Genomic DNA, 25,877 nt, shown 5'->3' on the forward strand with positions numbered 1-25,877 from the left:
GCGATGACGGCCAAGTGCCGTCATTAGCTGCTACAGCAGGTTTACAGGAAGTCACAGCTGCCTATAAACAGACAGCGGAGACCGGAGATGGCGGTGGGGGACGAATGGGGGAGAGGAGAGAGGTAACTGCTGATTTTTTTAATCTTAATGCATGGGGCCCCGTTGACATGGGTTTCCCTCAACTCAAGTACCACATTGTCATATTTAGTCCTTCGCTATTTTACAAGCTTTTTATTGCAAGAATGTTAAGTCAGAAAATGGACACAACTTCATGAAGAGGATTTTTTTTTATTGTGGAAAAAAGAAAAACATATCTGATGTCTCTCTAACCACATAAGAGAAAATCAAAGTAACAGACTTTAACTTGACAGTAGGTAAACAGACTCCTCCTGATTTGTTATAGACGTCACCAAACCACCAAGTATATTCTCCATAAACAGGAACCTGTTACTTGATAGGGCAGATTTTCATGACGGCAAGAACGTTAAGCTGTTGTGGGGGTTTATAGTGACTGTATAATGTTTTTGAGTATACACAGTGAAGGTCAGGCATTGTCTGCCAAACATAGTTACAGTTAAGAGGCACGTAGGGTGACAAGGGACCCGGTCATACTTCGTCAGCAGTTAGGATAAAGTTTTCATAGAAGTCCACAACAAAAGGTGACAGATATGTTAAAGTGATCACATATCTATTGAATGACTTTCAGGTAGAAGATACTTTGACTTAACCATAGACAAAAAAAAAAACCAAAAAAACTTTTCATCAAAGCTGGGTTACTTTTAAAATTATCCAGCCACTAAAGACAACAAATAGAAATAAAATGTGCCTACAGAGACTTTCCAGCGAGTCTTGTAGAACATAGGATACTGAATTACACAAAAACATACATAAAGTGCACTCTTACTTGTCAACATACTATATATCCAAGATCTGTCTCAACGGAGTATGAAGAATAAAAGTTGGAATTTTTAAAAACAACTAAGGGGCACTTGGACAGAAGCGACTAAATTCTTTGTGCCGCTTCCCCATGCTCAATGCATAGTTTTTTGTTTTTTTTTATAATACAATGCACTGAGGAGGGGTATATATTTCCGGGCGGGGGCATAATATTATATGAAGGAGTTAGGAGCAAGTCACTCTTCTTCCAGTATCCAGCACATCTATTTCGGACTTGCAAAAATAAAAATAAAAAATTGGCATGCAGTCTTCTTCTCCGGAGCTTTAACTTTTGAAGGCTCAAACTCATGAAATCTCAACTGCGGTATAGCAGCATGCGTTCGGCACAGGTCTGACCCACCAAAGTGGCATACTGCTTGACAACAGTCTCATCGCTTGGCCCTTTGCGCCTCTTCTTGTATATGCTGTAAGGCATGACGGTGCGTTTGTGTAAGACTCGAACTCGACTCAACTCTGTCAAATAGTCTTTGTCCCCTGTGAAGAGAAGCAGAGGTGATGTTCACACAGTGTAATACCACAACAGAGAGAGGGGGGGGGGGAGCAATAGTGATGAGAATTTCCAAACATCTGTACAGAACAAAGACATAAAAACGCAGGATTGCCAGTTCAATCTCTGATGGACAGAAAATTTTAATTCTGCAAAAGAACATCTGTGGCCCAGCTGGGTTTAAAGAGACCACCTCAGTTAACACAGTATTGAAGGCCTCCACAAAAAATGAACACTATAGGGTCCGGTTGGACTTTCTTGTATGGAAGTTATATAAATGAAAATGTCCGTCAACAGGCTAAATAAAGCAATAATAAAAAATGTGAAGTTTATTAAATAAAAAGTAATAAAATGGGCAAGAATACAGGAAAAAAAAAACTAAGAAAAAACAAATAAAAAACCAACACACCTTCTTTAGGATTCCCATTAAACCGAGAGTACTTAGAGGACTCCAGCAATGGTAAACATTTCTCAATAGGCACCCAGGAATAGCTCTCCGGACAAAGTAGTTGTGATGGCTTATACTGACCCTACAAGATAGTGAAAAACCAAAGAAAAATATATATTAATACTATTTGAGTATTACAATAACTTTCACAGAAGAGAAAATTCAAGACGTTAACCACCATTAGAAAGGTTTTAAACCCATTTACTACGTGGTCTTTGGGTTTGCCCTACCCAATGTCTCCGGCACAGTAGCCTATTTAGGTCTGAGTGCTGTCCATGTTACAGCACACAGACCCATTATAGCTCATGAGGCTATGCACACTACCGCTTTTTCCCCTCGTGGACCGATGGTCCGTGTGAAAGAGTTCATCGTATGTCCTATTCTTGTCCATATCAGGGACGAGTCTTAGGACATGTAAATACATATCTATGTCTGCGCTATACATGAATCAGACAGCATGTGGGCTGATGTCAGATGCAAGTTGCGCCCGAGCCTCTTAGGCACAACGCGGACAAACAGCAAATGTGTTGGCAGCCTTAGTGTAACCTGCAGTTTTGTATTCAAACATCAGAAATCTTTGCTATCAACTTTATGCTCTTTTATTAGAAGCAGATTTGTGACATCAATGCTGGGCCTACCCCTAAGGTCAAAGAAGAAGAACTGGCCACTGACCTCTTCCCATTTCACTATTGTTGCATAACATTACTGGAATACCAGCAGAATTTTTGGTAGCAGCTTCTGCTTCAGTAAGACGATAAAAGTAGAATAGCACAACATACATTTTTTGCTAATAAGATATTGAACAATGTCTTTGAAGCCCAAAAACAGAGTAATGTTACATAATTACTACAAGATGTTTAACCTTCATGATGAAACCGCTAAAAGGGGTTATCCACAAAGAAAAAGAAATGTTTTCCATAGCTGTTCTGAGTGGTGAACAAGCATAAAAGAAGTCACCCTTCACTCACCGGCTCCACTGGTGCCTAGTGTCCCGCTGGCCTTCATTTCCGAGTGACATCATGAGCACAAGGAACATGTGATTGCTGTGTTCTCCAAGCGGGATATCAGCTGAATCGATAGTATCAGCGGTATCCCGCTAAGAACTCAGTGCATGGTCCTGATAAGACTCACCCTTGTCTTTCAGCTTGCTGAAAGACAACGATGAGCGAATCATTAACAAAAACTGCACAATGGCAGCGCATTTAGACGATTATTGCTCATAAGTGTGCTTTTGAGCGAATTTTGAGTGATAATCGTTGTGTCTAAATGGCACTTTAGTCAGACCTCATCTGAAATACTGTGTCCAGTTCTGGGCACCACACTCATTTGCACAGGCAAAGACTAGAAGCAATGGGATGAAACTGAAAGGGAGGAGACCTAGATTAGATATCAGAAAAAAACTTTCTGACAGTGAGGGTGATCAATGAGTGGAACAGGTTACCACGGGAGGTGGCGAGTTCTCCTTCAATGGTAGTGTTCAAACAAAGACTGGACAGATATTTGTCTGGGATGATTTAGTGATCCTGAATTGGACCAGGGTTGGACCCGATGACCCTGGAGGTCCCTTCCAACTCTACCATTCTGTGATTCTACGAGTATTTGTATATATTATGCCTAAAAAGGAACTAATTCAGTCCTTAAAGGGGTTGTCCCGCGCCGAAACGTGTTTTTTTTTTCAACCCCCCCCCCCCCCCCCCCCCGTTCGGCGCGAGACAACCCCGATGCAGGGGTTAAAAAAGAACACTGCACAGCGCTTACCTGAATCCCTGCGCTCCGGTGACTTCTTACTTACCGGCTGAAGATGGCCGCCGGGATCTTCTCTCTCGGTGGACCGCAGGGCTTCTGTGCGGTCCATTGCCGATTCCAGCCTCCTGATTGGCTGGAATCGGCACGTGACGGGACGGAGCTACAAGGAGCCGGCATCCTGCACGAGCGGCCCCATTGAGAAAAGAAGAAGACCGGACTGCGCGAGCGCGTCTAATTTGGCCATTAGACGCCGAAAATTAGGCGGGCTCCATGGAAACGAGGACGCTAGCAACGGAGCAGGTAAGTGAAAAACTTCTTATAACTTCTGTATGGCTCATAATTAATGCACAATGTACATTACAAAGTGCATTAATATGGCCATACAGAAGTGTATAGACCCACTTGCTGCCGCGGGACAACCCCTTTAAAGAGAATGGACAAAAACCACAGCCGGTCATTCTTAGGTCAACGACCCCCGACGGGTTAATCTGTGTGTGATTTTTGGTTACTAGAAGGTTATATAATTTCAAATCAGTTCAAACATCCCTTCCATTACCTTATTAGGAACCTATCACCTTTAAGACACAAACTACGTAATGGGTCATGAAGATGATGAAATGGGGATTCCAAGGAGTGCTTTTTCATATTCACCGGTCACCAAGTCCCAGTGAAGTTGTGGCACGAACACACCGACTCTTTTCAGCTGGCTGTGTGCACGCGGTTTCCCAAAGAAATGGATTGATGAGCGCATGGACATAGTTGGCTTAGTGTCATACTGTGTGTGCATGGGGACACCGTACTGAAAAGGGGCACCTGGTGACTATGAAAAAGCACACCCTGGACTCCCTGTTCCATCACCTTCGAGATCCATAATGTAGTTTATGGGGCTCAAAAAGTGATGGCAGGTTCCCGTTAAAGAAACATTCTGGGAACACACCATGTTACGACTGATGCGGAGCCAGAAGGGTCAGTACATGACTCAATAATTCTTTGGTGTCCATCAATCCCCAAGTCATGCACAGTCCTCCCAGGGGTTGCAATATGTATAACACAGCCTATCAGTTTTGCAGTGTTATTTGCAGAGCACACATTAACTAAAATGAGGTCTCTTCACCGAATGTGACCAAACCAATGGTAGAACCTTTTAATGGGCTCCATAATAGGCCCCGCCGATCCTTATAAAGAAGGAGCAGTATGACTGCCTCTGCTCCTTCACATCATTTCCCTTCGCCTCATTACATATTACAAGGTGGGTATATCCTTTTAAAATACTGGCGATTTTCAGAAATGACTGTCTCTACAGAAATAGAAACCGAAGAATTACCATCTAATGATCCGCTAGTTGTTTCTGACAGATTTAATGGAGCTGATAAAACACCTCTGGAAAAAAAAACAGTTCTGAGGATAGAAACCAGTTTTTCTGAATATTTCCTGGCATGGGTTGTCTATTTACAACTTTATTCCATACAAAAAGCGCACAAAAATAGCTTCAATAATTGCAGTGAATTTCTGTTATGGAAAGGAGCTACTGAAGAACACCAATGTGATACAACCCCAAGAGACCACACACAATTCTATTCTTCAGATGCCTGGCGCTTCAGAGGTTAGACAATCAGTATGAAACTTCTTGAGTTCCAATCCAACCCAAGGTCTACATGGAGCGGTTTTTCCATCCTGGTACTCCAGTTTTTCCTTCCACTCTCTAAAAACGAATTGGGAGACTAATTGGCTTCCTATAAAATTAAATTTATCTACAAGTGTCTCCAAAGAACCTATTAAACAGCCTGAACCTTTGTTTCCCCAACTGGCCTGTGGGAATGTGCAGACAATTAGCTGACGAAGGAGCAAAACGCTCATTCATTGGTTGAAAGTGTCTTTTGTGTGGGCATAAAACCGCTAGTCTTCGAAAGAACATTTCCCTGAGTAAGGACCCCTATACAGCACTCCGCTCTCGAGCAGATTATAACAAAGCCGGTCGATATGCACGAGTTTGACAGAGGGTCACTGGTATGGAGGACGAACAATTGGGGAGGTGTGCTGAGGAAGAGCAAGAATTTTTACCCCGAAAGAGAGACAATCGGCCAAATGAGCGTTTGCTCATGATGTTGTGGATATTCATAAGTATGTTTATAAGATATTCACGGGAGGTGGCGAGTTCTCCTTCAATGGAAGTCTTCAAACAAAGGCTGGACAAATATCTGTCTGGCATGATTTAGTGATCCTGCACTGAGCAGGGGGTTGGACCCGATGACCCTGGAGGTCCCTTCCAACTCTACTATTCTAGGATCCTATAAGTGGAATCGGCGAGACAAACATGTTTGTGAGAGATGACCGGTCTGCGTAAAAGGCCCATAAATGGTGAGATGCTTTCCAATGAATGAATTCTGTTTGGTTGAATGATTGTACTGCATTTCCCCAAAAACATGACCCTATCTTGTATTAATTTTTGCCACAAAAGAGGCACAGGGTCTTATTTTTTGGGGATGTCCTTTGACACTTACCTAGCAGGCGCAGTCTGGGTTCTTCCCACTGGTCTCCAATCACAGCCATCGAATTATTCATCGAGCGCTGCATTGATTGGTTCTCGAGCGCCATGGCTTAGCCAATCAGAGTCATCACTTGCTGGAGGCGGGGTTCACAAACCCAGTTACCAGCAAGCGATCTTCTGTCGGCAGCTGAGAACTAAAGTAAGAGCGACGGCACCTGCTAGGCAATGTATTGTTTTTTTTTAATGTAGTATAGCTAGGGCTTATTTTCGTGGTAGGGTTTATATTCCAAGTCCCCCTGAAAATCAGGGTATGGCTTATTTTAGGGGAAACACGGCAGCAACGTCATGTGTCAATGGCAGTCAACAAGCACTGCTCGACATGCTTTGATAAGCGATAGCGCCAATTATAAAATTTTTAGCAATATGATTATTCAGGCTTCATCCTCCTCAATTAGTTCTTCAAAGCAAAAAGTCTTGTTACTTGTGGGCGGAATGAACCCCGATGAACAGGAGAACAGCTACTGTTACACCATATGGCTTTCCTCGCTTTCATAAACATCCTTTGCAGCCGAGAGACCCTTCCAACGTGGTTCTTACTTGCTGCCAGCTTTCTTTATCCACTTTTGGGAAATCAAAACACAAACCATCTTCGTGGTCAGGAAATGACTTGTTCATCCTCCAAAATTAATAAATCTGTACAGTATACACAGATAACACTAGCCTGTCACCTACAAACCCTCTAACAATAGGAAATCTCTATATATAGTCGCATATGAAAGGACCGGAAAGCCTTAATTGCAAATGCTGACAATTTCTCACCCACTGCGTGCATCCTTAATTAAACAACTTAATCCAGAGGACATTATACTAATGATCAAACAAAAAGTTTCAGCTTGTAGTAAACACAGAATGGACAGAAGATATGCTTTAATAATGTTTAGAGGATCTCAAAATAAAGCAGAAGGATCCAGGACATTCTCCATAAAACAATCCGCAAGGTCAGCCAAATCCCTTTTTTAAACTATATAGCTGGAATGTCTGCAGACCATCTTATAGCGAGCGGATTCCGGGCAGCGTGCCCCATAAGATTTTCAAATGGGAAGATGAAATACCTCTGCAGCGCCACCTATTGGAAGGCAGCATGCCTGCAAGTCAATGTCAGACTTTTTAAACAAGTCTTGTAACAATGACTGGGAATTGTGAGCCAAAGCCAGAATAACCATACACAGACAGCCGATTCGGGCGATTACCCCCCATCACAATGTAGTAGATTTCTGGCTTAGCTGGTGAGAGGCCTATAGATGTGGGTCGGGAAGGATATTGTTTCTCCTTAAGGAGAGCACCTAGTAGGTGTGTAAGTAGGCTTATAAGGCCATTTGGAAATATTCAAAATGAAGAGCTTGCGTGGTAATATCCCACAGAAATGATGACGACTGAAATACTGATGCCTGAACAATACATAAACACAAGTAAATCCATCTAAATCTCATCTAAGGAGAAAGGAGTCACATGACCAACCTGTTTCGGATTGATAGGAATGACTTAAGGCCCATTTAGACACAACGATTATCGCTCAAGATTCGCTCAAAGGCAATCTTTTGAGCAATAATCGTTGTGTACATTTATGTGCTCCGAGAACTGCTGAGCGCTCCAAGCGGGGTATGTAGAACACAGCCGGCGCACTGTCTTCTGCACAGTCCTGCTATGTTCACGGAGCACTTAGCTGGAGCGCTGTCTTCTTCATACTCTTGCTGTGTTCTCCGAGCGGGATATCAGCTGAAAGAATATTATCAGCGGTATCCTGCTGAGAACACAGGGCGCGGCACTAATAAGGCTCATCATTGTCTTTCAGCTAGCTGAAAGTAAACGATGAGCGAATCGTCCACGAACAGTGCACAATGGCTGCGTGTTTAGACACAAGGATTTTGAGCGATAATCATTGTGTCTAAATGGGGTATAAACAAGGTAATACTAGTCAACTGATATATACTGGGGGACTAGCTACATAACTAATGAAGACAATTCACTGGCGTGCCCATTTAAAGGGGTTTATAGAATGACAAACTGAACAATATTTTTTTTTCAGCAGAGCTAATGCTTCACAATACTGTATGTGAATCTGCAAGGAGGGTGTTGACGCTATACCAAACTCTTATTGTGCCCTGGCAGGATGAAGCTACCTGTTCAGAAAGGCACGTTGCTAGCACTGAAATGTGGTTTTGGCTACTTTTACATCAGTACTGGAGTCTCCATTGCAGATTACGCCATATTTCATAGGAAAAATAGCATTGCATGTAGCTGTATTTTGATGACACCTCAGTGGAAAGCTGAATTATACGTCTATATGGACAATTGGGCGCGGTTACTGTGTATTATGCAACTGATCTGGTAAAGCATTGTGGCTTCTAAAATAAATCAAAGCAACAACGCAAATTTATATTGACAAAATTAAGAAGGATCTGCGAAAGAAGAGCAGTTACTAACTGTAGTAGACCTGTGCTTCGACAGGCGGCATACACTTTCCCATCCTTCTCTTCAGGCGGCATACACTCTCCCATCCTTCTCTTCAGGCGGCATACACTCTCCCATCCTTCTCTTCAGGCGGCATACACTCTGCCATCCTTCTCTTCAGGCGGCATACACTCTGCCATCCTTCTCTTCAGGCGGCATACACTCTGCCATCCTTCTCTTCAGGCGGCATACACTCTGCCATCCTTCTCTTCAGGCGGCATACACTCTGCCATCCTTCTCTTCAGGCGGCATACACTCTGCCATCCTTCTCTTCAGGCAGCATACACTCTGCCATCCTTCTCTTCAGGCGGCATACACTCTGCCATCCTTCTCTTCAGGCGGCATACACTCTACCATCCTTCTCTTCAGGCAGCATACACTCCCCCATCCTGCTCTTCAGGCAGCATACACTCCCCCATCCTGCTCTTCAGGCGGCATACACTCTGCCATCCTTCTCTTCAGGCGGCATACACTCTCCCATCCTTCTCTTCAGGCGGCATACACTCTCCCATCCTTCTCTTCCTCAAGATTTCTCCTAAGTCATTTTTCTTCAAACATTGTACATAAAGCCGGCACTCAACATTAGATAAACCCCACTGATTTCTACAGGACTGGTTGACCATTTTATCTGTAGGGTGGTGTCTCCAGTCCCCTGTGGCATAGAAGGCTTGGGCAAGTTGGATTTCAACATGCCCAATCCTTGGTTCTCATGGGAGATAAGCTGTCACCAGAGGTCTCTTGCAGTAGCTTGTCCCCCTCTTCCTTTTGAGAGCACATGTGTGGTTGGCCAACTGTACATATGTATTGGGTTTGGAAGTAATCGCTGTTGGTTGCACACTTCCAATCTAAGGAGTCAGTGATTAATGGAGTTGCGTGGAGGCCCAGCATGTGTAGGCAGAGATAACACTCAATGCTCATCAAGAGCTCCTGGTTTGTTTCAAAAACACATGTGCCCAATGGAAGTGTGTGGGTGACAGCGGATGGAGGAACAATATAAGTTTACCATTTTTAATCGGGTAGATGAAATTAGGCATTGCTAATCCCTAGCATACAATGACACTATTCTATGAAAAAAATTTGGACACCCCTATCAGTAGAATGCATTGCGTCCTATTAACACTTCACAGAGGCAGTAAGGTCCCAATTACTTAATTAAGCTCACTTTTAGGACCCAAAAATATAAATTCATAAAAATTAACTTTTAATAAATATTGCTTAAAAACCTTATGGACACACAAACAACAACAACAAAAAAAAAAAAATCAACTATCCGGTAGGGAATGTGAAATTGTATCATACAGTAACACTTCAAGATCAGTATCGATCTTGGACGTTTTCTTTATTATGTCTTTTACGTCCAAAAGATAGCTCTTTTTTGGGGGGGTTCTTGGTTTTAATGTTCCAAAAAACCTATGCATTTTTTCCGAACCTGAACATGATGTCGTAATCAGCCGGAATCTACATGCAACTCATATAGTCCAATGTATAATAGACATGAGATGTTTTTATGTACAGAATAGACCTTGTAATTGCCCTGGCAGTCCACCACCAGGACTGTCATGCTGCCGCTTGTTCTATTTATTTTATGATTTCATTCTGCTTTATCTGATCCTGATAGGGGGGGAAACCTTACAACCCTTCACTAGGCTGAGAATTTGCCTGACTGCAGAAAAACCCTATTTAGTGGGAGCTATACTATTGATAGCTTTTGAGTATATCAAAACTCACCTACTAAAAGGATCTAATAGACAGCGATGCATAACCTGGGGAACCTTTTTTTAGTGCGCAGACTATCTGGGTATTGACCAAGACATCACTCTAAGTGATAACTGGGCACTGTTCCTCTAGGAAATATTATTAGGCTATTAAGTACCGCATATCAGCTTAAGAGGTATTATTGCAGCGATCACTCCTCATAGTGGGGTGCTAATTCAATACAGTACCTTACCTATACTTACTCATTGCCTCTAATGGATTATAGTCCTAATCTATAAACAATTTTCTATACTCAGTTGATGACTGATAACCCTTTCTCCAGGGAATCATCCCAGGAGATACTTGAGCCCCTGAGGAGCCCACACAGTGGGCGAAACGCGTAGGGAAATTACAAGGTCTATTTTGTACATAAAAACATCTGGGCAATTACAAGGTCTATTCTGTACATAAAAACATCTCATGTCTATTATACATTGGACTATATGAGTTGCATGTAGATTCCGGCTGATTACGACATCATGTTCAGGTTCGGAAAAAATGCATAGGTTTTTTGGAACATTAAAACCAAGAAACCCCCCCAAAAAAAGAGTTATCTTTTGGACGTAAAAGACATAATAAAGAAAACGTCCAAGATCGATACTGATCTTGAAGTGTTACTGTATGATACAATTTCACATTCCCTACCGGATAGTGGATTTTTTTTTTTTGTTGTTGTTGTTTGTGTGTCCATAAGGTTTTTAAGCAATATTTATTAAAAGTTAATTTTTATGAATTTATATTTTTGCGTCCTATTAACAGGTTACGTGTTCCAAGGGTCTGCATCATATGTAGCATGGTTTAGAAGGGTCAGTCAGTTTGTGATGAGAACTGCATACTATTGCATAACAATGGAAGAATGTTTTATGGAGCGCCGATGCTACTCGAAATCAGATGGATGTACCTGTGTTTAGAGGATGTCTGGGGAACAAGTCTTGCCAGAGTGTGTTGTACCACCAATGAAGTATAGCCTAGGAGAGAGACATAAAGGCCCTGACAAAAACTGGGAGGCTATCACGCAAACAGGCCACAAGCCATCAGGTTGTGAGTCTGGATACTAAGTGCATAGAGAGCCATCCACCTAATTTCCATTGTTGTGCAGTTAAGGTAGAGGTGGAATCCAATGCCTAACTTATGCAAGGTAATTCCACTAAGGACTGTCTGAAGATCCTCTAAGACCCATTCTCTTTATGTGTTTGGGCTCCATTAGGGCTTTCCATTTTGCTCTTCCGTTTTTGGTACAGAAAAACTGAAGTTAAACCGATCAGTTTTTCCCCACTAAAATCAATTACAAAAAAAAATAATTTTAAAACACAAACTGGAAATATGTTTGTTTGAATGCATTCCATTTGACTTCCGTCTTCTTAAAGGACCAATAAAGCAGCGAACTGTGCTTTTTGGCCCTGAAGAAGAAAAAAAAAGGATTCAAAACGGAAACATTTGTTTTTTTTCCCCATCATTAATTCAAGGAGAAAAAACCCAGATCTGTTTAAATTCAATTTTACTTCAGTTCCAAAGATGGAACAGAGAAACGGAACGCCCTAACACAGATGTGAATGAGGCCTTAGAAAATGCTCTTTTCTATTCCCAGCCCCAATTAGCGGGGATACCCAGATTAGCACCTGCCAAAACAGGAGATCACTTACAGCAAAACTCCAACCCCGCTGCAGCAACACAGGGGGCACTCCACCACTGAAGGGTTCCCCCACACCTGCAGAAGGATCCCTTGAGGACAGAAGAAAAGAACCTTTCCTTCCAGACCACGAAAGACCGGGGAGTACAGCATCCACCAAGAGGATTCCAGGCTTCCCCAGTGGCTCCCCGTGAAGCTACCACCGGACAGGTAACCTCTCACGCCATCAAGCCCGGCAGCGAGGCCCTGCAGTCCAGCACCTTGAGAGATCTGGAGAAATTCTTGAAAGAGCTGAGACAGCCAAGCAGTAGCTACCTCCTCCAACTTGTCCTATGAACAGGAACTGAGGAGGTGAAGGGTATTCCTGTCTTTAGAAAGAACTAGGTTCCAGTTTCCTGTTTGGAGGGAGGCAAGCTCAATGATACAAGCCCTCATGGGACATAAAGGAACATAAACGAGTTTTGATTTTTTGAAAGTGGGGAGGAAAAACAAAACAAAAAACTTTTTTAAAAAAGGCAGTGCTCATAAAGGGTTAAAGACTGCACATATTAATTAAACAAAAACTTGAGATTAGAATGAAGATTTATCGAAGTCAGGGATTATCGGCCCTCAAAAAAAAAAACCTACTTTGTGGATGAAGGCGGCTTCTGTTAACAGGCGAAGCGAGCCCTACTTACCGATGATCTATGGCGATCCGTTAATACGGCGTAAAGAGGGGATAAAGTGAAAACATAAAGTGTTGAAAAGAATGTGGGCCGGGTAATGTGATATAAAGACAGACTTGAGTTTCAGGCCTCGGCACCTAAGATCGACAGGGAAAATGCCTGTCAACTAAATTTTTGTTTGGTAAGCGAACAGTCTTTTTAAGTAGTGCCATATAACCCAAATATTGGCACGCACACAGCATGCCCCCGCACAACATCAGAAGCAGGCAGCAGCCCTGACCCGCGCCCCCTCCTCTGCCCTGCATTCTGGAGACGTTTCAAAGGGAATACTGTAAGGGATTTGTTGAAGGGTCTGAAAATATTGTTTGTTTTGTCGTATCCCATCTAGGAAAGGGTCGCAATGAGATCAGCCTTTAACAAAGAGGAGATTTAACTCAGCGGAGTCCACCCAGGCTGGTACAGGAAAGGTTAAACATACAGCCATTCTTGCATTCACATCTGCAATCTGTTGCGGCACAATGACCCCTGGTGAGATCTTATTAAAAGGGTATTAAAGCAGCTTTGCAAGTTTCAGAGAATCAGTCGCCGAATAAAGAGACTTTCCTCTAAACTGTCATCAGCAGAAAATTAGTGACAGCAACACCTCCGGAGGGAGGATGGCAGGGGGACGGCGCAGGGACAAAGGCGGGTGCCGTTTATGTCAGTCAGCAAAAAGGCTTCGGACAGGAGGCACATGTATCAACAACGTCGCTCACGGCACCATTTATTGGTACTACTGCCATAAGTTTCCCAAAAACTTGCAAAAAGTGTTGTGTATAGGGGATCTTTTTGGAAGTTTTAGGAGGACATAAAAAGGTTTGACTGCTTGTAGGCCTATGGGGTCATCCACGCCAAAAAATGAGTGTGTTTATATGCGTATTGTGTTATGTCCATGTTTTTTATGTTTTTGGGGTTTTTTTTCTTTTTAACAACTGTGTGCCAGCCGTTTTCAGCACCCAAATCTTTTCTGACGAGCAGGCAGGTACTTGAAAAGGACGATACTCGCTCAAGTATTGTCCCTTAACGAGTATGCTCGCTCATCTCTACTTACCACCAACCAGGGGCATAACTAAAGGATCAGGGGCCCTGATGCAAAAGGTGAGCTGGGCCCCCCCTCTATCTGTATCTGTACCCATACCTAAACCATGCTGCACAGAGACATACTATGAAGCTTCTGGGCCCCAATGCAAAACCTGTAACAGGGCCCCCAACTATAATGCTTTATTCATAGTACTGGGCTCCTTATATGGAGAAGAGAGGCCTTATGGGCCCCCTAAGGCTCCTGGGCCCGGGTGCAACCGCATCCCCTGCACCCTCTATAGTTACGCCCCTGCCACCAACTGTTCTACAACGAGGTTCCGAGTCGTTCCATACAGAGTACGATTTGTGCCCCGAATTTCATTACCAATCAATGTGCAGAGAATATTCTTTATCTCTGCGATATATATATGTGTGTGTTCTTATTAAATCATACCCATGGGGTAAATGGTACCAAGAAATGTTTTAATGGTTGGCGCACACAGCAGAACTGAGCGCATTTATATGTAACCTGTACTGGTGCCATCAGAACTGTGTGAGGTTTAATTCTTGGCCAAGAGACACATGAAGTCATGAAAACTAATTCTTGTTTATAAGTTTGGACTATTGCTAAATGTTTTACAGGAAATGGATGATCGCGGATGTGTGTATGTGTACAAGATAGATGGACATATATAGAGCTGCAGAGCTCCTGCCGCCCCTTATTACACAGCGATAGGCACCCTACGCTTCTAGGGGAGATTCATTGGAAAACACAATATTTGATGAGCCACAATGTATTTTTAGTTGGATTCATACAGAGTCCAACAGCAAAGAAACTGAAATTGAACACAAAGTGTCCTGTAGAAGTCTACGGGTACCATATTTAGGTTCTACACAACTTTGAAGTCGTAGAGAGCTACATGCTTGTGTGTATATGATGTCTTGGGCAAGAGTTTGGGCACCTCTTGTCAAGGTTTTCCATCTGGCCAAGTTATGTTTTAAAGAGAATCCGCACTTTTTTTCAGGTCTTTGACATGTCAAAAGTTTTGATCAGAAGGGGTCCAAGGCTGAGACGCCCGCTGAGCGTTAGAATGAGGGAATGCAGTGCTCCCCTGAGCGTTGTGCCCCTCAGTCTGTCTTCATTGCTTGGTGGCTCCTCTCGGCAGCTGAAAACGGACTCGGAGATCCACAGACATCTTCTACAGATCTCTGTGCATCAGTCTTCACTTGCCAAGAGGAATGGGAGCACAACGAAGACAGCCAGAAGGGGCGCAGCGATCAGCTGGGGTACCAACACCCAGCCCCCCTATTACTCAAAACTTTTGATATGTTGCTCCAACATGTCAAAAGTTTTCAAAAAGTGCAGTTACTATTTGAATGGAAAGATTCTTTTCCTTGGTTCATTAACTTGTTAACTTCAAAAGATTACCTTCTGTTCCATAACATGAGGTCTTAGAAAATGGAAATGTATAGCCTACTTTGGGAGTCATTTATTTTCATGATCAAAAGAATCTCATGGCTGTTGAGTGTAAAGTCTCAGCACAACACCCTAAGAGGCTTGGAGAGGAGCAGAATTTAATTAAAAGTGAATCTGCATTGTCCTAAACTACCCTGGGGGCAGCAAAAGATAGACAGGGGTGGGGGGGTGGGGGGGGTGGGAATGCTGATCCCAGGGGATGCCGAGGTCATCAGGCCATTAAAGCAGCTTTGCCATTTCAGAGAACCAGTCACTGATTAACGGAAACAAACAAAAAGACAGCAAACCCCCTCCCCCAACAAAACAAAAAGGGTCAATGCTTTGTGTTTGTTTTTTATGTTTTTGTTAAATAAGAAAAGTGGTGAAAAACCAAATACATACATGATATAAATTATCTATCTATCTTTATATCTCTATATCTATATCTATAACTATATCTATATATATATATAATCTATCAAGACGATTCTCGTTTGAAAAAGAGGGTAACGTCACCGCTAGCTCGTTCGCGCTCATGCCGGCTATTTAGGCAGGCAGAGGCATCATTGGCCCGTTCAAGGGGGCATCGTTCAGTGTTGTTTAGTCTTTCCCATTTGCCGTATAACTGAATGTGAAACACTGAACGATATGGGTGAATGCATACGGGTGGAAATTCTGCGGCGAGATTTTCCGCAGAATTTCCACCCGTGCCCGCTGCCATAGGATTGCACCGATTTATGCCACCCTACGCAGACAGCTGCAATTTGACTGCGTGAAAACTCACGTGGTAAACAAATCGCGGCATGTCGTATTTCTGCGCGAGGTTCGCAGAGGCCCGCACAGAAACATCACCAGCTGGCACATCGCAGGGCAGAGAGAAGACGCCGGAGGAGGTGAGCTGCGTGCCACGGGTCGCATCGTGCTGCGATCCAACCTGGCTGTCTACATTCACCCTAAGTGAACGAGCCAACAATGGTGTTTACGCCTGCATAACATGGACGAGCGAAAAGCGAACGATTCTCGTTAGTCATTCAATCGCTGACCCGCGTTTAGACAGAACGACTATCGCTCACTTTTGATCGTTGAACCGATTATCATTCAAAAACATTGTTCAATCTAACAGCACCTCAGTGTCAAGCCGAAGCTACACGACCGTATAAAAACCTGTCCATGTTGCAAACAAGAAAACCAGAGAGACAGATTTTTCCGTCCCTGTGCAGTTCTGTATGGCATCCATATGTGGACTGCGTGGCCTTATTTTTCACTTCAGCAAGTCATCAATTTTTCACGCCCACAAAAACTGAAAACGGCCCAATTCTTTTTTTCTACATTTCTTAGCAATGTATTCATGAAATACGTACAGCATAGAGGCGGCGGCCGAGTGCTGTCCGCGTTTTTTTTTTGCACCCCCACTGAATTGAATACGTACTCATCTATAAATCTGATGAAAATGGCGCATGCTGCAGGGCTTTTCTTCCCACGTGATCCGTATGCCCATGTGAAAAACCGGTGTGCGTTTTTAGCCCAATGGCTACTATGGGTCTGTGAGCTATCCGAGTCCAGTCCATTGTAGACTGGGGCAGCATGCCGAATACATGCTTATGTGCCTTTGGTCTTATTACGAGTGCTCCTTTAAAAGGGTTTGACAGCATTCCCCCTTTAACACCGACTATATAACAATACAATTGGCTGTACTTATCCGCCCTCTGCCGCCAAGATCTAGCGCTGTAACCCTGCCATCATCCTGGTGCTTCTTGTTGAAGAGGATGGCACTGTCACCGGATAAAACGTGACCGCTGCAACGGTTCTCCTGGCATCAGCGCTCACATCCCATCCTGGACACCATGATTTCGGGAGTGGTCTTTAAAATCGGGTGAGCTCATCGTCAACAGCAAACTCTGGGGCGACGGCACTGGATCGCAGCAGCAGATGGCGGATAAGCAAGTACAGCCGATGTTGTTGCTTCAGCACAGTTGGCGTTACAGGGGGAATGTTGTCCAGTAACCGGACAACCCCTTTAAAAAGTTTTATAACTTTAGAAAAGTTTGCCCACCCCCGGATCTATCCAGACATCTACACACAGTTGACTTTAAAGACAGAACAAATATAAACTGAGTAATGGCAGCAGTAATAGAAAAGGTGTAGTAAGGAATGAGAGCCTTTGCCTTGGCCGCTAACCAAAGCTCTGTAGGGCATTTAGCGCAAGCACTGCTCTTGTTAAGAATTTCTGGTATGTAACTATACTTCACCCTCTGTAAAAACAACTTCAAATGAGAAAAAAAAAGCAGAGCCCCAGAGTGCTTTTGTGTTCACGGTTACAAAACTGCTCGGGCCGCAGTGTCACTACATATCGGGCGGTGAGACCCCCACAACGCATCTAGGGTGGCAGAATGCTCAAGCCTAGTGCAGACACCAGATGCGACTTTAGCAGCCGGCCCGGTAATTATTCTCCGTCACCAGTTCTTATCGCTGCCAGTCAAAGCATTTAGCAATTCATGGAAATGATGTAAAGTAATCTATAAAACTTGTTAGAAAGATACAAACCCAATCTGTGAATATAGATAAAATGGTTCTCATGATAAAGAGGCTGTTCCCTGTCTAAAGGGTAGAGGATGACTAGCTGACTGCTGGAGGTCCAACCGCAGAGACCCCGTCAATCATGAGAAAGGGGGTCCCGAATAGCCTGCAGGAAATGCAGCGGATCACGGCTGCACATCATTCATTTCAACTGGGCTGCCGGAGATCGATGAGTCTTTGTGCTTCTCCAATAGTCCCATTGAAATGAATAGAGCATTGATGCGCATGTGTGCTGATTGTACCTTTCAATCGAGGACCTTCAGGACCCCTGTTTTCGTGATCAACGGGGGCCGCTGTGGACAGATCCCCAATGATCAGCTACCCTGGTATCCCCTGCCTTGTGAATAGGAGGATAGCTTTATTCTGTGGGGTAACCCCTTTTGGATGAGTCCCAAGTACGGTATACCGATCCCCTATTAAATATTTCCCCTTCATCAGTAATAGCAGCTAACAAGTATCCCCCCCCCCCAAAAGACCCCAAACATTATTTAGCATTACTGCTCACCTTATATCTCATCTTCGGACAGGTGTGAATATAAAAGCCCATGTAGTAATAGCACAAGTCGGCAGCTTTTTTTTGCAGCTCACGGGTGAAAGTTATTTCTCTTGTGGAGGAAAACACAATAAATATTTTTTTATAGAGAACAGCAAGATAAATCGGAAATCTGCCAAGACCAGAAGCAAAGATAACCAATCATGTGACGACTGAAAAGTGCACCATCATTATCTAGCCATGGTGACTATACACATTTAGAGGGGTTGTCCGGGACTTTTACTATTGGTGACCTATCTTCAGGACAGATCAGTAGTTGATCTACAAGGGTCCGCCAGGTGGGATTCCTGCTGATTGCTTAGCCCAGTCATTATGGACAGTGCTGGACGGAAATAGCGCTGTCTATATTGCAGCAGCCTAGTTTGGTACTATAGATGCTACTCCCACGGAGTACAATGGGGGCTGTGCCTGCAGTACCAGCTCAGGCTGCTGCCATGTTGATCGAGTTAGTCTGCCGATTCCAACACTGTTTGCACCATCGATCAAACACAACCTTTGATATGTCCATCTTTCATCGCGATGGCACGTTGCAGGGGGACCCATGGAAGGGTCCCCCTAAACTAGTAAGTGATTTACCTATATAACATGGTTATACACATGGCACCTTAGTGGATGCTTCGTCTACATGCGAGTTGCTTCCATTATACCGACTGAGCGCGGCCTGCCTTTTCTTCTCTCTCACAGAACTACTGGTGATCTATCGTGAAGATAGGTCATCAATAGCAAAGGTCCCAGACAACCCCTTTAATAATGAATAAGCTTCCAGCTTTGTTCGTAATTACCTTAAGGCAGAGTATACTCCGAGTGACAGGAAGGAGTAATCGGGGTCATAGTAGAGGTATACAGATGAAACACAGGATGGAAGAAGGTCAATAACTCCCACTGCAATAATCTTCCCATCAAGCCAATACTGCTGGTGAAAGGAGCCATAACCACAGGACAGGCCATCTGGGAGAGTCTCCGGCTGTCGAGAAATTCATATTTAGGTAACATCAAAACCACATAAAAAAAAGTAGAGCAAATGCATGAAAATGGCATTTAAAAAAAAAAATTAAAAAAAAATTGGTGAGCTTTTCACTGGCCAAAATCCCAGTCACCCGTGTGAATACAACCTAAGGGTACGTTCACCATCGGAGATGATGTGGATCTTCTGCAGCAAAAAATCTGCACCATTGGAGCAGATTTTGGTCCGGATCTACAGCAGATTAGACCCCTTCCATTGAAAAGGTGAAAACAGTTGTGGATCTGCGCCAAAATGTGCGTCAAAATTCCCACCAATGATGTGGATTTTGACGTGTTACTTGCCATTACATGTGCACATACCTTAATAGTGTGCGACAGAGTTTGGCCTCAGATTTTAACTACTGTGCTGCAGTCCAAAAGGAACCCGCTGGAGGTTTTTGATTACAAGCTGCCAGAAAAGCTAATAATGAATTGAGGCTTCAATAAAGGCCAAAAGTAATTAAAAAAAAAAGGATTTTAGGGGTATGTCAATTACAAAAGAAAAGTCAAAGATGCTATTGGATGCTTACAAGATGAAAATGGTGAATTGGTTAAGAATGATGATGAGAACGCTGAACTTTTAAATTCCTATTTTGTATCTGTTTTCTGATCTTCCTTGTGCTATTGGGGGAATAAAAAAATGCAGGCTATCTATAAACAGAGAGATGGTAAGGAAACACATAGCTAACTTAAAGGGGTTGTCTCGCGAAAGCAAGTGGGGTTAAGTACTTCTGTATGGCCATATTAATGCACTTTGTAATATACATCGTGCATTAAATATGAGCCATACAGAAGTTATTCACTTACCTTCCCAGCGCTGGCGTCCCCGTCTCCATGGCTCCGTCTAATTTCAGCGTCTAATTTCCTGATTAGACGCGCTTGCGCAGAAGGGTCTTCTCCCATCTCTTCGGTCCGGCACAAGCGGCATTCTGGCTCCGCCCCCTTGTACGCGTCATCGCGTAGCTCCGCCCCCATCACATCTGCCGATTCCAGCCAATCAGGAGGATGGAATCGGCACATGTGACGGGGCGGAGCTACGCGATGACGCGTACAAGGAGGCGGAGCCAGAATGCCGCTTGTGCCGGACCGAAGAGATGGGAGAAGACCCTTCTGCGCAAGCGCGTCTAATCGGGAGATTAGATGCTGAAATTAGACGGAGCCATGGAGACGGGGACGCCAGCGCAGGGAAGGTAAGTGAATAACTTCTGTATGGCTCATATTTAATGCACGATGTATATTACAAAGTGCATTAATATGGCCATACAGAAGTACTTAACCCCACTTGCTTTCGCGAGACAACCCCTTTAAATGAACTCAAGTCTCAAGGTCCAGATGAATTACATCCTAGGATACTAAATTAAGCTGCGGAGGTAATTGCTGAACCACTCGCCATAATCTTTGAAAATTCCTGGAGAACAGAAGTCCCAGAAGATTGGAAAAGGGCAAATGTTGTCCCTATATTCAAAAAAGGGAAGAAGGTGGATCCAGGAAACTATAGGCCTGTGAGCGTGACTTCTATACCGGGAAAGATCTTTGAACAAATTATTAAACAGCATGTATGCAAGTACTTGGATGACAATGGAGTAATCAACCAGAGCCAGCATGGGTTTGTAACAAACAAGTCATGCCAGAGGAATCTAATTTCCTTCTATGACAGAATCAATGACTGGGTTGATCAGGGAAATGCGGTGGATATAGTATATCTTGACTTTAGTAAAGCATTTGAGAAAGTATCTCATACCATACTTATTGAAAAATTGACCAAATATGGGATTGACAAGGCAACTGTTAGGTGGATTCACAACTGACTGAGTGGCGTAATCAAAGAGTGGTCATAAATGGCTGCACATCCAAGGGGAATGTATCAAGTGGGGTACCACAAGGCTCTGTCCTAGGCCCAGTGTTGTTCAACATTTTTACAAATGATCTGGAGGAGGGAATTGATCGGAAACTGATCAAATTTGCCGACGCCACAAAGCTAGGAGGGATAGCTAACACTAGGGAAGAGAGAGTGCATTCAAAAGGATCTAGAAAAGCTTGAACAGTGGGCAGCATCTAACAGAATGGTATTTAACAAGGAGAAATGCAAAGTCCTACATCTGGGCAAGGAAAACGAAAAAAACACTTACAGAATGGAAGGAATTTGGCTAAGCAGCAGCACATGTGAAAAAGACTTGGATATGCTAATAGATTATAGACTGAACAAGCATCAACAATGTGATGCAGCAGCCAAAAACTCAAACACAATTCTAGGATGTATTAAGAGAAGATTAGAGTCTAGATCACATGAGGTTATTATCCCCCTCTACTCTTCCTTAGTCAGACCTCATCTGGAATACTGTGACCAGTTCTTGGCATCCCACTTTAAAAAAGACAAAAGACAAACTGGAGCAAGTTCAGAGAAGGGTTACCAAGATGGTGAGCGGTCTGCAAAGGATGTCTCATGAGGGACAGTTAAAGGATCTGGAAATGTTTAGCTTGCAAACAAGAAAGCTGAGAGGAGACTTAATAGCTGTCTACAAATGTCTGAAGGGCTGTCACAGTGCAGAGGGATCAGCCCTATTCTCAAAGAAAGACTAGAAGCAATGGGATGAAACTGAAAGGGAGGAGACACAAATTAGATATTAGGAAAAACTTTCTGACGGTGAGGGTGATCAATGAGTGGAACAGGTTACCATGGCAGGTGGTGAGTTCTCCTTCAATGGTAGTGTTCAAACAAAGGCTGGACAGACATCTGTCTGGAATGATTTAGTGAATCCTGCACTGAGCAGGGGGTTGGACCCGATGACCCTGGAGGTCCCTTCCAACTCTTCCATTCTATGATTCTACGAGTATTTGTATATAATATGCCTAAAAAGGAAGTTATTTCGTCCTTGAAGAGAATGGACAAAAACCACATCGGTCATTCTCATGTCAGCGATCCCCGACGGGTTAATCTTTGTGTGCTTTTTGCTTACTAGAAGGTTATACAAATTTCAAATCAGTTCAAATGTCCCATCCATTACCTTAAAGGGAACCCATCACCTTTAAGCCCCATAAACTAAGTTCATACCATTCTATGTGACCTCTGTGGTCACAACATACTACTGGTATCACCGCTCAGCACTAAGCCATGATACTAGCAAGTGCGGCACGTGAATGCTGAGTCCAGTGATCAACTCCAGTGATCAGGTGCAGATACAGTAGGTCAGCACCGACAGACTTAACAGTGGCCAGCGGGGAAACACCCATGTATAGCAGCTGGATTAGCAGAAGATGAAAAAAAGTGGTGGGTTTTTTTTTTCCACTTCTTAAACTTTTGGGTTTTGGTCCTGAAGAAACTGGATGACCCCTAATGACAGCCTTTTTTTTGCCCCCACTTTTGGTTTTTCCTCCAAAGTTTCAAATAAACATATCTTTTATCTATAATCACAGAAAATGCCCGTTACTTACTGACTGAGGAGTGCACATAGATGCATCCTCCCCTCACCATGCAGGTAGCTGACTACCAAATGGAGGAGCCAATAACACCTGTGCCGGACACCGATGAGACACCCACTCACACTGCCTCCTGATAATGAGGGGGGTGGATGCTTGGTGTAAACTCCCACACATAGTGGATACAGGGTGCCAGACCATTCTGCTATATGTAGTTCACCATGCAGACCAGCAACCTATTAATGACGCCATGATAATTCGGAGGGGGGGGCCTGCATTTCAAACAGTGGACCACATTGGTACTGCCACCCTGGGCTCCCCCTGGAGTCTTAAAGCCACACTGCATGTGAATGATAGATAATAAATGGAAGGCATTGGTTGGATGTTGGCCAAGATACATGAAGTTTACGCCAAGCATCCACCCCCCTCATTATCAAGAGGCAGTGTGAGTGGGTGTTTTAGCGGTGTCCCACACAGGTGTAATTTGCTCCCTCATTTGGTAGTCAGCTACCTGCATGGTGAGAGGAGGATGCATCTATATGCACTCCTCAGTCAGTAATGATGCATCTATCTTTTATCTATCAATCAAAGCAGCTGTCTGAGGGCTTGTTTCTTATGGAACGAGTTGTATTTTTCAATGGTGCTGTGTAATGCACCATAAATGTACTAAAAAAAACATAAAAAAATTATAAGTGGAGTATAATGGGGAAAACAACACCAAACAATTCCATTATGTTTGGGAGGGGCTTGTTTTTATGGCGTACACATTACAGCAAAGGAATGACACAACAAATTTATTCTATGGGTCAGTACGATAACAGCAGGACAAAATAGAATTGGGTTTTTTTTTGCTGTACTACTTTTAAAAAAAAAAAAATCTTTGGAAAAAATAAAATTTTCTGCCATCCTCTCTTTACAGCAATAACTTTCTTTTTTTCTTAAATCTATATAGTTGTGTGAGGGCTCGTTTTTTTTTTTTGCTGGACGGCCTGTAGTTTTTATCGGTACAATTTTGGAGTTCATATGACTGTTTCTTATTTAATTTCCCTTGGAGATGGGGAGAGCAAGAAGACTGGCGGTTGTGCATAGAGCTCTAGATCGGCCCCCCCTGACCAAAGCTCACAAGGAGAGGCGCGTGCAGTGGGCTCAGAAATACATCAAGACTCATTACCAGACTGTTCTCTTCACCGATGAATGCCGTGCCACACTGGATGGGCCTGATGGATGGAGTTCTGGATGGCTGATGAACGGCCACTCTGTTCCTACAAGACCGAGCCGGCAGCAAGGAGGCGGCGGAGTGAGGTTTTGGGCCGGAATATTGGGAAGTAAGATGGTAGGACCCTTTAGGGTCCCCGGGGGTGTCAGAATGGACGCTGAACGATATGTGGAGTTGCTATCTGAGCATTTTCTGTCCTGGTATAAAAAGAAGAATCGTGCCTTCCGAAATAAAATCATTTTCATACAAGACAAGGCACCGTGCCATGCTGCAAAAACAACCATTAACTCCCTGGCTGCTATGGACATAAAAGGGGATAAAATCATGGTTTGGCCACCATCATCTCCTGACCTCAATCCTATTGGGAACCTGTGGAGCATCCTTAAGAGGAAGATATATGAGAATGGGCGTCAGTATACCTCAGAACAGCAGCTCTGGGAGGCAATACTGGCGGCATCTAATAAGAGATACATTGATTGGAAAAAAAGAAAAAAAACATCCCTCCCCTAGAAAGAATTGTCGGAATCAAATGAAACTTCCTGTGTAATTGTAACGTTAATATAAGTGTTACAATATCAGAGCAAAAGGATAATTTATTGCAGAAAACTGACCATTTGAAGGCAGGTTTTAGTACCCTGTTGTACCACCTCAAGCTTGGATACAGGATGTGAAAAAGGCGGGCATGGAGGCTCTAGTACCCTGTTGTACCGCCTCCAGCTTGGATACAAGATGTAATACAGGGGATGGGGGGCATGGAGGCTCTAGTACCCTGTTGTACTGCCTCTAGCTTGGATACAAGATGTGATACGATCAGGCATGGAGGCTCTAGTACCCTGTTGTACCGCCTCAAGCTGGGTAACAAGATGTGATATGAGCGGGCAGGGAGGCATACAGGTTCCATATCTTATCCTGCAGCATATCAGTCCACATGTGCTGTAACGGAGTCTTTAAATCGTGCAAACTTGTAGGCTGTCAAAGTTGGTGTCCCAGATGGTTCTATATATATGTTCTACTGGTGATAAATCTGGTGACCAGGCGGCCACGGAAATGTGACAATGTTGTAGAGACATTCCTGTGACCCCCTTGTGTGTGGCCGAGCATTATCCTGCTGCCTCTTGGAAGCCGCCATGAGAGGAACACATGTGGCTGCCGGATGTCCTGAACATATCGCTGAGCTGTCATTGTCCCTCGTACCACCACTAGGGGTGACCGACTGTTGTATGCAATTGTCCCCCAGACCATCACACCAGCAATGGGAGCAGTGTGCCACTCCACAGCAAAGACAGGATCAAGGCATTCATTTATAGGTCTCCAGACACGAACATGGCCGTCATCACTGCCCAAACTAAACCTGGAATAGTCACTGAAAACAACTTTGTTCTACTCCAAAGCAGTCCAGTTTTATCGTTCATGAAACCACTGTGAATGCAGCCAATAGTGGGTGGAAGTCAAAGGCAGTATACCTAATGGGTGCTGTGAGACCAAATGTCCCAACAGACACAGGGGTGCAACAAGGGTGTCACCGGTCTTTGAATGGCGGACAATGAAAAGGTTGGAGCTGCTCGTGCTGGTCAGATGATCCTCTCTACTGGTGGTCTGTTGAGGGCATCCTTAGCCTGGTCACCTTGTGTGCCCTCACACATCCACTGGTCTCAACACCCCTTAACAGTCTGTACAGAAAAGCCCAGGAGACGGGCAACTCGTCAAAACAATAACCCAGCTTCTCGCATTCCAGTAATGAATTCCCTTCCAAACTTAGCGCGACAAAATCTCTTCTCTGCATCGTAGAGGCGTCTAGTGCCCAACAAGCTCTACACAAGCAGAAGAGGTCAATACACACAAGGAGCCTCCGAGAGCCTTTTTGTAGGCCAAGGGTGGAACCACTTTTAGGGTCTCAGGTGACCGTTCCT

General features: G+C 43.8%; 1 protein-coding gene across 7 annotated transcripts in view; it reads right to left on the bottom strand.

Annotated features, from left to right (window-relative positions):
* Nucleotides 1-268: 268 nt before the first annotated feature.
* ATE1 (arginyltransferase 1) overlaps nt 269-25,877 on the bottom strand; it is an 83,656-nt gene continuing 58,047 nt past the window's right edge. For 5 of the 7 annotated variants that reach the window (XM_066600866.1, XM_066600862.1, XM_066600863.1 and 2 more), the window contains 4 exons: nt 19,115-19,296; nt 18,285-18,384; nt 1,854-1,974; nt 269-1,431 (listed from right to left, as the gene is read on the bottom strand). In XM_066600866.1, coding sequence (XP_066456963.1) covers nt 1,253-1,431; nt 1,854-1,974; nt 18,285-18,384; nt 19,115-19,296 — 582 coding nt within the window. In that variant the 3' untranslated portion in view covers nt 269-1,252. The remainder of the gene's footprint in view (nt 1,432-1,853; nt 1,975-18,284; nt 18,385-19,114; nt 19,297-25,877) is intronic. The other 2 variants (XM_066600865.1, XM_066600864.1) reach the window with 1 other exon arrangement.

Source organism: Eleutherodactylus coqui, chromosome 4, assembly GCF_035609145.1.
Source record: "Eleutherodactylus coqui strain aEleCoq1 chromosome 4, aEleCoq1.hap1, whole genome shotgun sequence".
Lineage (NCBI taxonomy): Eukaryota > Metazoa > Chordata > Amphibia > Anura > Eleutherodactylidae > Eleutherodactylus > Eleutherodactylus coqui.